At 34.9% G+C, this 13312-nt stretch overlaps 1 protein-coding gene across 2 annotated transcripts in view; it reads right to left on the reverse strand.

Moving 5' to 3' along the window:
• FAF1 (Fas associated factor 1) overlaps positions 1-13312 on the reverse strand; it is a 495949-nt gene that overhangs the window by 179316 nt on the left and 303321 nt on the right. For both annotated transcript variants that reach the window (XM_079933727.1, XM_079933728.1), the window contains one exon: positions 9951-10037. In XM_079933727.1, the coding sequence (XP_079789853.1) occupies positions 9951-10037 (87 nt within the window). The remainder of the gene's footprint in view (positions 1-9950; positions 10038-13312) is intronic.

The raw sequence follows: 13312 nt of genomic DNA on the forward strand, positions 1-13312 counted from the left end.
TGCCTTGCAAAGTCTAGCTGCCTTGACCTCCCTAAACTCTACTCTCTGTCTCTTCAAACACAATAAAATCACCAGATTCTGTTTTGGTTTCCTCTCCCTGTCCTGGGACCCAGAAACTGCCTCCAGGCAGGGCTCATTTGCTTCCTTCTTCACAGTCCTGAACTATCTGTTGTCTAATATCTGAAAACAGTTGTTTCACATATTTTATCCAGTCTTCTAGTTGTTTACAGAGGGAAGAAAATTCCCATAGCAGTTACCCCTTCATGGGCAGAAGCAGTAGTCTTCATGTTTCGGATTTTAATAAACTGAAATCAAGATTAACATCATCAGATCTTAATGCCTGCAAATTTCCTGTTGAGGGCTCACTTTCACGTGTTCTCCCTTATATTTACCGAGTAAATATGTCCCTTGACTGCTTCATCCACCCTCTCGAACTTCTCATTCTCACTGTTCAGGGTATAGCCCATTTCAAAACTTTCCATTCCTTTTAAACTTAAACTTTCTTCTACTGCATTCAAAGCTGTTCTTTCTGTCTGTTTAGTCTTTGCCTGTGTTATTTGTAAAAGACTCTGTATGTTGACAAGGGCAGTGAACCCTCTGAAGCTACTGAGTCTCACCACCGTTAGAAGCAACATTATCCATGACCTTGCCAAATAAAGAAAAAGCCAATGAAAATGTCCAAAGACTGCCTGAATCTGTCTGACCTAGGACAGGCTAAGAAAGTAATTTAAATAGCATAAGATGACCCTGAAGCTACTCAAAGAATGCTTCTGATTCTGCACGCATAGGTGATATAAAGAAGGTGCTTACACAAGGGAAAAGGAGCCAATGTTTGTTGAATGCCTACTAAATGCCAGATATTACACCAGGGGTTAGCGAATTTTTTCTGTTAAGGGCCAAAGAGTAGATATTTTAGGCTTTGGGGGCCATGTGGTTTTGTTGCAACTAAACATCCCTGCCATTATAGTTATAGTGTAAAAGCAGCTGTATACAATACATAAGCAAATGGTGTGACTGTGCTCCAATAAAACATTATTTACAACCGTCTTGGTGCTGAATTTTTGGATCTGACTCTAAAAGTAAAAATAAACATGTGGGACTATATCAAACTAAAAAGCTTCTGCATAACAAAGGAAACCATCAACAAAATGAAAAGGCAACCTACTGAATGAGAGAAAATATCTGCAAATCATATATCCTATAAGGACTTAACATCAAAAATATAGTAAGAACTCAAACAACTCAACAGCAAAAAAACAATCTGACTAAAAAATGGGCAGAGGATCCAAATAGACATTTTTCTAAAGAAGACCTACAGATGGCCAACAGGCACATGAAAAGCTGTTCAACATCATTAATCATCAGGGAAATGCAATTCAAAACCACAATGAGATATCACCTTAGATCCTGTTACAATGGAAATTATCAAAAAGGCAAGAAATAACAAGTGTTGGTAAGGATGTGGAGAAAAGGGAACCCTTGTGCACTGTTGATGGGGATGTACATTGGTACAGCCACTACAGAAAACAGTATGGAGGTTCTGCAAAAAATTAAAAACAGAACTACCATATGATCCAGCTATTCCACTTCTGGGTATTTATCCAAAGAAAACAAAAACAGTATTCAAAAAAGACATAAGCACCCCTACATTCATTGCGGCATTATTTACAATAGCCAAAATATGGAAACAACCTAACTGCCCAAAGATGGATGCCTGGATAAAGAAGATGTGTGTGTGTGTGTGTGTGTGTGTGTGTGTGTGTGTCTAATACTACTAAGCCATAAAAAAGAAGGAAATCTTGCCATTTGTGACAATAGGAATGGACCTTAAGGGTAACACGCTAAGTGAAATAAATCAGATAGAGAAAGACAAATACTGTATGATTTCAGTTATATGCGGAATCTAAAAAAACAAGTGAACAAGCAAAACAAAATGCATAGTTACAGAGAACAGAGTGGTGGTTACCTGAGGGAAAGGAGTTTGGAGGGTGGGTGAAATGGATGAAGGGGGTCAATTGTATGATAATGGATGGTAACTAGACTTATTGTGGTGATCACTTTGCAATGTATACAAATATCAAATCATTATGTTGTACACCTGAACTAATATAATGTTATATACCATTTTTACCTGTATTAAAAAAATCTTTACAGGACTTCCCTGATGGTCCAAAGGTTAAGAATCTGCCTTCCAATGCAGGGGATGTGAGTTCAAGCTCTGCTCGGGGAACTAAGATCCCACATGCCATGGGGCAACTAAGCCTGCACACTCTAGAGCCCGCGCACCACAACTAGAGAGCCTGCACACCACAACTACTGAGCCCGCACACTCTGGAGTCCAAGCGCCACAACTAGAGAGTCTGGGTGCTGCATCTACTGAGCCTGTGCACCACAACTAGAGAGAAGCCCACACGCTGCAATGAAGAGCCTGCGTACTGCAACTAAAGACCCGATGTGGCCAAATAAATAAAAAAATATATTTTAAAAAATATTTACAAAAACAGATGGAGAGTAGGGTTTGGGATGAATTGCCAAACCCTGCACTATGTTATGTGCTTTACATATTAGGTAAAACCATGTGGAAATGCTAATATTCAACCATTTTATCCTTTAAAAATAGAAATTTCATATGGTTCAAACTATTATGTTAATTCATTTAATCTTCAAAATAGACTTTCAAGGGTATTAACATCATCTTCATTTTGCAGATGAGGAAAATGAAATTCATATGATAAGTAACTTATCCAAATGACAGCAATACTGGGATTTGATGAACTTGGATTGTCTGCTTGCTTGTTTCTCTCTCACACACACACAATTAAACATATGCTGATAAAATTCGCTCAGTGTAGTGGCTCCCCCACTCCTAAATTTGTATTCTACTTACCAATAAAGAAATATCAAGTTTTGATAATTTTTATTAGAAAGAAAATAAACCTGATTCTCAAACAAGTCACTCTCTTCTTTATCAAGTCACTATAATCATACCAATTCATCATTTAGTTGTTTATTGTCATAGATGTCAACTTAATGGAGCTCTGAACAGCTCAGATGAGTGAATGTATAAAACACTATGTTTAAAAAAAAAACAAACTACAGTTGATCCTGCAGAGCATACAAAAATGAGGAAGAGACTTCTTACTCCCAATTTTTAGAATTTACAAAAGGGAGGAACACAAGTATACAAATTAAAATATAATTAGGTTTGTGTAATTTGTTTAACTTAAGGGACATTTGGTTCCTTTCTCTGGGAAGCCATTTTTTCTCCACCCCATCTGTTAGAGAAATTGGTTGTTTCCTCTTCTATGATCCCACTGCATTTACATGAACTTCAATTGCCACTGTTTATATATCTGTCTCACACTATACTTTGCAAAGGAATAGGACCCCATGCTTGCAACTTTAAGGGCCAGTGTGGTTACTGGCCTATAAGAGTTGTTACACAAATGTCAAGTGAATGAATAGATGGATGAAAGAAACAGTAATAGCCAAAGGTCAGCCATATATTAGACATTAGTCTAGTACAGACTACCTCAATCTTCAAAATAAATGTAGGAGTAACTATATTTGTAACTACTGACTCTTAGTTTTCACAAAACTCTGTGAGTATTATTTGTGTTTTATGGTTACAGAGACTGAGACCCAAAGGGTTTAATCAAGTTATTTGTGGTTAGTCAGGTAAGTAATGGAGCCAGGTGAGAGGAATAAGGAAGGAAAGAACAAAAATAAGGAAAAATAAAAATAATTTAAACAGAAAAACAAATAGAAACTAATTTCTAAGATGGTTGAAGAAGGTGGCATGGGAAGAGGGATATAGGCAAAGTTTCTTAAGGAAAGGTCTTGAAGAAAGGAGATAATTGCTATAGGTATTCTAGGTAGAAGGAACAGTATGATTAAATAACAGAGTGGAGCATGAAGTATGTCTGAAAAACAGCAAAAGGAATATTTAGCTAAAGTGGAGATACATGTGGTATCATACTCAATCATTTATTCAAGAAATATTTATTGAGCAATTACTCCAGGTCTGTATGGGAAAATAAACCTAGAAGGGAAGTTTCAGACTAAAGAATGAAGGTTTTAAATGACAGCATAAAAATCTGTACAGACATAAGCATGTATTGGGTTGCCATTGAAGATAAGTAAGGCTGAATGTGACTTGTTCTGCACTTCAGAAATATTAACCTTTCAGCAATGGATGGAATGACTATAGTAGAGGTTATGAGTTTACTTAGTAGGTAGGTAACTATAGCTTGGTAGGTATGTGGTAACAGGGAGAGTCCGTACTGGGACAGCAGCTCCTATAAAGTGGAGGGTGGGGATTTAGTATCAGGGGAATGTTTATAATTTGACACCTGCCAAACACAAATCATCAGGGAGAAGTTACAGGAGAAAATGGTCTCCATCAGAAGGATCAAAGTAGATGACATTTCCTCATTCATGAATTCTTTTTAATTAAAAAACAAAGGAATAAGTCATGTGTATGATTTTTTATTTTTATTTCATAGAAAAGCCACTGTATAATGATTCTGTTTATAAATGATCTCATTTTCAATGTGAAAATATTTAATATTTAGTAAGTAGCTTTGTGACTCCTAACACATGTCTAAAGACCTTTGGTCCTAAAATTCCTAATTTCTCAAATTCTGAATGAAGATTCCTTAGCCAATGATGGAACCACAGAAGACCATTAGTAATCTCAAAAGAAAAAAGTGGGTGGGGCACAACAAAAAAGTATTAAAAACTGAAGGATTTTTCTTCCATTGTATAAGTATTATTAAAACCTGGAGTTTTAAAAGCTACATATATTCAAATTGTCTGCATTATAATAAGGTGCCTTGACATAACTCACAGTGTTAAAATTATTTCCACTCTCTGGAAACCAAGAGTGTCCTTGTTAAAGTGTAAAAAGATTTCGTCTGCTCGCAACTACTCGTTCTCACAGCTGAACTGTCACAGCATGAAAACATTCCCCCACTGGTGAAGCTTTAGATATCTATTTCTCTGGTGAAAGAGTGCAAAAGGAACTGAAAGAGTTATTGACAATTCATACAGTATCCCATATCCCATTAGAGTACAACTACAAGCAAAGAAAATATTTTAACTCTGAAGACAGATGGGGCAACAATGTTTTAAATGATTGTTAACTTCACTGAGCAGTACTGCAAATGTCAAGATTGTAGTCTATCAGGTCTGAAGGAGACTCAAGATTATACCAGAATCTACTTATAAGAAGTCTATTTCTTTGTCCTGTTTGCTAAGTCAAAGGTTAATGAGAAGTACATTGAAGAAAACACCTTCTGTGTTACTGCAAAGTTATTTCTCATGCAACATAAAAACGTAAATGAAAAAGTATTTTAATCTAGTTCTTCACTAACTTCCTTTAAAAAACAGCTTTATTTATGTATAATTTACATGCCATAAAATTTACTCTTTTTTGTGTGTATTCAATTCAATGATTTTTAGCAAATTTACAGAGTTGTGCAACCATCACCACAATCTAATTTTAGAACATTTCCACCATCCCAAACTATTAACTTTTTTTTTTGCTTGCTCTTCTTATTTTTTTAACATCTTTATTGGAATATAATTGCTTTACAATGTTGTGTTAGTTTCTGCTGTATAACAAAGTGTATCAGCTGTATGTATACCTATATCCCCATATCCCCTCCCTCTTGTGTCTCCCTCTCACCCTCCCTATCCCACCCCTCTAGGTGGTCACAGAGCACTGAGCTGACCTCCCTGTGCTATGTGGTTGCTTCCCACTAGCTATCTGTTTTACATTTGGTAGTGTATATATGTCCATGCCACTCTCTCACTTCTTCCCAGCTTACCCTTCACCCTCCCCATGTCCTCAGGTACATTCTCTACATCTGCATCTTTATTCCTATCCTGCCCCTAGGTTCTTCAGAACCTTTTTTTAAAAATTAGATTGCATATATATGTGTTAGCATACGGTATTTGTTTTTCTCTTTCTGACTTACTTCACTCTGTATGACAGACTCTAGGTCCAGCCACCTCATTACAAATAGCTCAATTCGTTTCTTTTCATGGCTGAATAATATTCCATTGTATATATGTGCCACATCTTCTTTATCCATTCATCCGATGATGGACACTTAGGTTGTTTCCATCTCCTGGCTATTGTAAATAGAGCTGCAATGAACATTTTGGTACATGACTCTTTTTGAATTATGGTTTTCTCAGGGTATATGCCCAGTAGTGGGATTGCTGGGTCAAATGGTAGTTCTATTTTTAGTCTTTCAAGGAACCTCCATACTGTTCTCCACAGTGGCTGTATCAAGTTACATTCCACCAACAGTGCAAGAGTGTTCCCTTTTCTCCACACCCTCTCCAGCATTCACTGCTTGCAGATTTTTTGATGATGGCAATTCTGACCTGTGTGAGGTGACACCTCATTGTAGTTTTGATTTGCATTTCTCTAATGATTAGTGATGTTGAGCATCCTTTCATGTGTCTGTTGGCAATCTGTACATCCTCTTTGGAGAAATGTCTATTTAGGTCTTCTGCCCATTTTTGGATTAGGTTGTTTGTTTTTTTGATATTGAGCTGCATGAGCTGCTTGTATATTTTGGAGATTAATCCTTCATCAGTTGCTTCGTTTGCAAATATTTTCTTCCATTCTGAGGGCTGTCTTTTCGTCTTGTTTATGGTTTCCTTTGCTGTGCAAAAGCTTTTAAGTTTCATTAGGTCCCATCTGTTTATTTTTGTTTTTATTTCCATTTCTCTAGGAGGTGGGTCAAAAAGGATTTTGCTATGATTTATGTCAGAGTGTTCTGTCTATGTTTTCCTCTAAGAGTTTTATAGTGTCTGGCCTTACATTTAGGCCTTTAATCCAACTTGAGTTTATTTTTGTGTATGGTGTTAGGGAATGTTCTAATTTCATTCTTTTACATGTATTTGTCCAGTTTTCCCAGCACCACTTATAGTAACTTCTTGATCTAAGATATTTCTATCAATTCATGGAAGCCACTGGTATCTAAAGCTACTATATATTCAAAGCCACACAAATTTCTGCAACTGAGCAGGAAAAGCACAAACTAACCTCACTTTTAATGACCTTTATAACCAATCCTCTATGCTGGCACTGGGAAGAAAATGTTCAGGTGCTTTCTCTGAAAGTTAAACCATCCTAAATATTCAGTTATGGCACATAGTCTTGGAAAGAAATTAATTATATTTTTGTTGGTAACACATTTCAGGCTGTTTACACAGCTGACATTTCTCAGCTGTACCCAATTCATACCCTAAGCTGTGAGGACGATCTTATTTTGTAGCAGATGCCTCCACTTGAGTGATTTAAATAAGTATAAAAACACCATCATTGCCTGCAACAATATAGATTACAAGCACCAGCTTTATGAGTTTTTATAGTCCTAATGAAAGAAAGGTTTCATGACATTTCTTTGGCTAGAAACTCCTTAAAAGACTACAGTTATAAGCAATTTTTGCCAAAACTCAAGCACTGGAGTTAGTGGATCTGCTATGGCACCGATTAAAAGCAGCTTGGCCCTAAACATCTTTGTTGTATCAATCATGAAGCTCAAGGCAACATCCTGCCAATGTGGCAACATATGCTCTGGGGAGGTATAGGCAGGCATCACTTGACAGGTTCTGGGACAAGGTGGAAATATGAAAAATGAGGCAATAAGAATCAAGCTTCTTAATGGAGATTCCCTCTTGTGTCTGCTATGACTTATAGTACCAGGTAGCATCACAGACTTCCATATGGTAAGTTTTAGATGCTTTCCATATTTTCCCATAGTAATGAAATTGCATAGAACTCTTTGGTAAAAAATTAAATAAAGATCATTAAAATGTGAGATCATTAAAATGTGAGACAGTGCCAACTCAAGTCAATGCTTTAACAACTAAAATGTATAAGGTACTATGTTACAGAAGAATTTACTGTATTTCACTGATTTTGCCTATCACTCTTGGAACTTGCTTCTGATAAGCCTATTTCAGCCTGGTTTCTACAGGTGTGGAGCCCAAGAGCAGCTGGCATTTCCAACCCTATTAAGACCCACATCTCTGGACCTTATTACCTTAAACCAGACAATTATTTTTGCTTCAAACTTTTTATTATAGAAATTTTCAAACATACATAAAACTTGAGAGAACAGTACAAAAAAATCAAATATACTCATTACCCACCTTCAACAATGATCAACAGACAGCTAATTTGGATTTATCTATATCCCCACTCACTTCCCCAACCCCAGAGGTTATTTTGAAGCAAATCTCAGGTACCATTTCATTTACATAAACCAGTCAATTCCTGCCTGTGATCTCTTTCTGAGTTATGTTAATATTAATTATAATACTGACTCTCATTTACTGAGTGTCTACTATGAGGCAAATACTGTATATATATATATATATATATATATATATATATATATATATATATATATATATAATCGCTAATCCTCATTACAGTTCTTCAGATCAGTGAGGTAACTGAAACTCAGAGAATTTAAGTGACATGCTCAATCTTAATTATTTTCTTCTATTAAAGTTATTATTTATTGTAGCAGGTTATTAGACAATGCTAAGAACATTTCTGGTTTCCTCACGTCTTCTCAGGTAAACAGAAAGCTATCATTTATGTATGTTACTCTCTTAATTTTATAAAAATAATGTATCACATTTTCTATCAGTCTAATGGGGAAAAAACAAACTAAAAACAACAACCACATCATTACTACTTAGCCATGGACAACCAACCAATAACTCTAATGATATACTATAATGTCAATATTAAAATCAGTTGTTTATAAATAAATGTAACTGCCTATACACAAATAATTTTTTTCTGAAGGGTTCACTTAAAAAACAAATTTTGCTATCTTCTGATTATTTTTAAAGTTTCATAATCCATAAAACATTTTTCAAAGGCACAGTGTTTAGATTGTGGAATAATTAGACTCAAGTGACATCTACATAAACAGATTGTTCAAAAATGTTTCTGTCTTCCACAAAGAATTCCTTTAGATTAAAGTATATGATGGTAGTGCTGAGAGAGGAGTAGTAATTATTATCCAGATAGAAATGTAATATTTACTAGAAAATAAGAAAAAGGTAATTAAACTCTTGGCCATAATCATTACTTGGGTATTTATTGTTAGAAGATGTTTACAAAGTCTTAACATCTTTTTAGCCCTATTTACTTTAAAAATAAGACTTACTTCAAAATTATTAAAACATTCTAATTTTTTACTTTAAAAGAAAAATGGGTATCTGGTTAGAACAACCAAGATTATGATAAAAGTAGCCAAAATGGCCTCCTCAGATGATAAAATTTACTCTCTTGGAAAATAATAATCGCTGGAAACAGGACAGAGATAGGAAACATTTCAACATTTACAACAGGAAAATTATTATGAGTAGATGTAATAATAGTTAAAACTTACAGACTAGGTCTTTTCTTCCAGTTTTTTATGGTAGTGAAAATTATGAGTGTGTTTAAGAATAGAGTGCTATTAATAATAACTATAAAAAGTAACTTTTTAAAGTACAGGTCTAATTACGGGAGATGCAGTTTTAAAATTAAATAAAATGATTAGGTTGATTTTGAAGTACCTGTAATTTAGGGAAAAAATTTTTGTGTTTGGGACATTTCATTAGTAATATCTGAATATCTGTATTTTTTTAATCAAGGAAAAATTTAAGTCAAATTAAGCAGCATCAAGTTCCTGATATTGATGTTGTAACATTACCAAGAGAATGCTGATATACTTGGCTTATGACACCAGTTCTGCAAGTGAACTCAAATTATTACAATTCGTCTTATCCTCAACATTATTTGATTTATAAAATTCTTCCAATGGATTCAAAGCATTTGATTCTGCTTAATATCACTGCCAATTAGACTGAAAGTGGCAAAAGAGAAAGGAGGATATAAAACTGCCAACTCAACTGTCACTTACGGAGTCATCTGTGGCAGAAGTTGGCCAGCCCTCCCATAACTGATGGCGAACAGGGATACTCGTAAGGTCATACACATTTCTCTTTACCTATAAAAAGAAAAAGAACAATTAAAATAGGGTTTCCACATGACTTATGTTAGTTGCCAGTCAATTTATGTGATACACTGTGTTTCCTCTGTTTTCGAGATTCAAAACAAGAATCTGAAACTAGAAAAACACAAATCATAAAAATTTTATTAAAAAATCTAAACCAAATTTAAACCAAGGTTAGATGAAATAATAGTTCAAGAAACAACCCCCCACCCCACCCCGCTGATTATTTTTATGTTCCTGGATGGCTTCAAGTTTCTTTTCAGTCAAGAAACTTCAGGTACACAGTTCATGTAGGACAGACTACATGACCTAATTTATAATTATACATTTTTATAATCTATTTAATTTTAACAATGACTCAAGATATGCAATGGTTCAAATAAAAGATACGTTTCTAGTTTCTAAGTGGGACAGAAAAGGATGTTAGTTTTTTTTCCAAGGGGGTGGAAGGAAAAACCTGAAGCTTCCTTCATTGTTTTATGTACGTTTCAAAGATATAACTTATTAATAAAGCAGCAAAGGGTTATTTCTTTGAAATCATTCCAAATTAGAAACTATTTCAATAGAATATTTATTAGCTGAGAGCCATCCATTAATATGCTATTTAGGCCCTTCCCCAAAAGAAAATATAGTAATGATAGTTTTTATTTTAAATACTGGTAAAGTTAAAAAACTGTTTCTCTCAAAAGTAACATTATACCTTTTAACTTTATTTGTTTGTTTGTTTATTTTTGGCCACACCCACGCGGCTGGTGGGATCTTAGTTCCCCAACCAGGGATCGAGCCTGCGCCCACAGCAATGAAAGTGCAGAGTCTTAACCACTGGACTGCCAGGGAATTCCCAATACCTTTTAACTTGAAAAGGAGAAGAGGTAAGTAATTTTTCAGAATAAAGTGTTGGAAGGTTAAACTCTTTTACCCAGTAATTATCATATCTTTCTTTAGACTTTTTTTCTAAATAGATTACAAAAATTCTCTTTCATTCCATATTTACAAATAAAATAAATTATCAAATCGTAAGAATGAAGAGATCATCCACCTTAGCTAACTCTTCAGGCTAGTTTTGGGGCTACCCTGCTGTAACAATGAAGCTAATTTTGAAATGCTGCACATAATAAGTTCTATAATGACTTCAATGTGGAAAACAAGCAGCATTCATTCATGTTTTTAAAATGCAGAAGTCTGAAATATCATGTTGTCCAATTACAGCATTTTGTATCACATTACTGTTTACTATACATAAACACATCTAAGTTACCCTTCCAGTGAAAGAGAGAAATACATTCACTGGGGAAAGAAAGAAACAAAACAAAACCCAGAACTTAATCTATTTTTATCTCTAATGTACACCTGTGAAAAAAGACTTGGTAAATGAGAACTGAGGCGCTTGGGGGCATGGCTTGATCCCTACTCAATTCAAACACACAGCTTTTTTTTCACAGATTCTTAGCAATGGCCAGTCTACCATGCAGTATTTTGTTTATGGTCAGTCACATCAAGTTTGGAAATTTTCATTAGTCATTATCAACCCAACAATTTAACCAAATGCAATCTAACCTCTTACCACTTCCACTAGCTAGGACTATTCTGTCACGCTTAAACATTGGTGCTCTAGGGGGAAAGGTGTTCCATACACACAAAATATTATTATTATTGTTTATTAATAAAAAAGTGAGAGGACAGAAGGAGTATGAGGAAATTTGAGGCCTCAAGGCAAAAAATTCCTTTCTTAAAGTTAGTTTTAATTATGTTGTCTAGATAAGCCAAGGGTCAGCAGCTATTTTGAAGGTAGAGGGGAAGGCAGGACAAATATTTACATCTGTTGGAAAGGTGGCAAGGCTACCCTTGCATTGGAGAATATACACAAATACTATGAGTTGAGTATATAAACAAATAACTCTGGAGTGAGATTCTTTAAATTCCACCTTAATTCCAAAACACAACAACACGGTATTATGAAATAAACAGTATTTTTCTTCTTTCATTAACTCATCTGTAACTGCGCTGAATGAATAACATTCCTTTGCTATTCTAAGCCTGAAAAGCATGTTCTGGCTATAGTGTTATGTTGGTATAAAGCACAACGCCAGACTGATGTGCTGAACAAAAGTGATCAAAGTTAGAGTAATGTTAGCCATTGCACAAGTATTTGGCTTCATTGTTCTCCCCAGAATGACATCTGTTAAGCAACTTGTCATAGAATAAACTGGTTAATGCAGAAAGAACTTGGCTGAGAGGGTACAACGTAAACCATATTTGGCTAATGTTTGATTGTTCCGATGGAAAAGCTAAATTCACAGCGTTTCTGAAAGCCAAAAGAACCTCGTGTTAAACCATAATCACTAAACAACAACATAAGTGAAAACAAATTAGTTTTTCAAAAATAATTCCATGTTTATCAGTGCTGAAACCACAGGCAGATTTTATCATTATATGGAAGAAAGACAAGTGATAAGACAGCAAAAGTACATAATGAATAATGGTCTTATTAACAGAGATTAAAAAATTCTACTGTCTTTATTGATGGTCTTATTTAATTAAAATTTTAAGTGACAATTCTGTAGGGAAGAAAAAAAATCAGAAATGTACACAAAGCAAAAGTAAAAATGATTCTTTTAAAAAATTAGTATTCTAGGAAAGCTGAATGACAAAATATAGCTAAGTATAAAATGATGCAGATGAATTTATGGTCATCATGAATCAAATGAAGGACACAGTTTTCTCAGAGAGAGAAGGATGGAGGAACAGAGGAGGGAGAGAAGATGGACTAAAGGGAAGGGGAGAAAAGGGGGGCCAGGCGAGGGGGAAGGTTGAGAGACTGAGTGATTTGAGAGATTTAAGAGCACTTGAGAGAGGCAGAAAGAACACACATACAGGCTAGGATGCTGTAGCTGGCATGCCCAGCTGCAATTATTGTGCTACTTCTGATGGAGTTTCATCTTTAGAGATTTGTGTTAAATTCCAGTTAAGGACAAGTGGCACTTCACAGGGTAACATTTCCTAAGGGCCTTTTTGTCTTACATACTTTCTTTGATCAGCATTGGCTCAAGATTATGCTGAATCTTCATAATCTTTTCAATTCTTGTTATGCATTAAGCTCTAAATCTATGAGATTTTAGGCTGCTAAACTATGCAAATGTTTCAATTAGTTCTGAAAAAATTTAATAAATGCTTTGATTACCAGCTGAACATTAAAATTATGTTACAAACTATACTGTATTTGGATTAAGTGTTCTGGATTGACAATAGATTTTCCAGAGCTTATTTTC

This window comes from Stenella coeruleoalba, assembly GCF_951394435.1.
Source record: "Stenella coeruleoalba genome assembly, chromosome: 1".
NCBI classification, from domain to species: domain Eukaryota; kingdom Metazoa; phylum Chordata; class Mammalia; order Artiodactyla; family Delphinidae; genus Stenella; species Stenella coeruleoalba.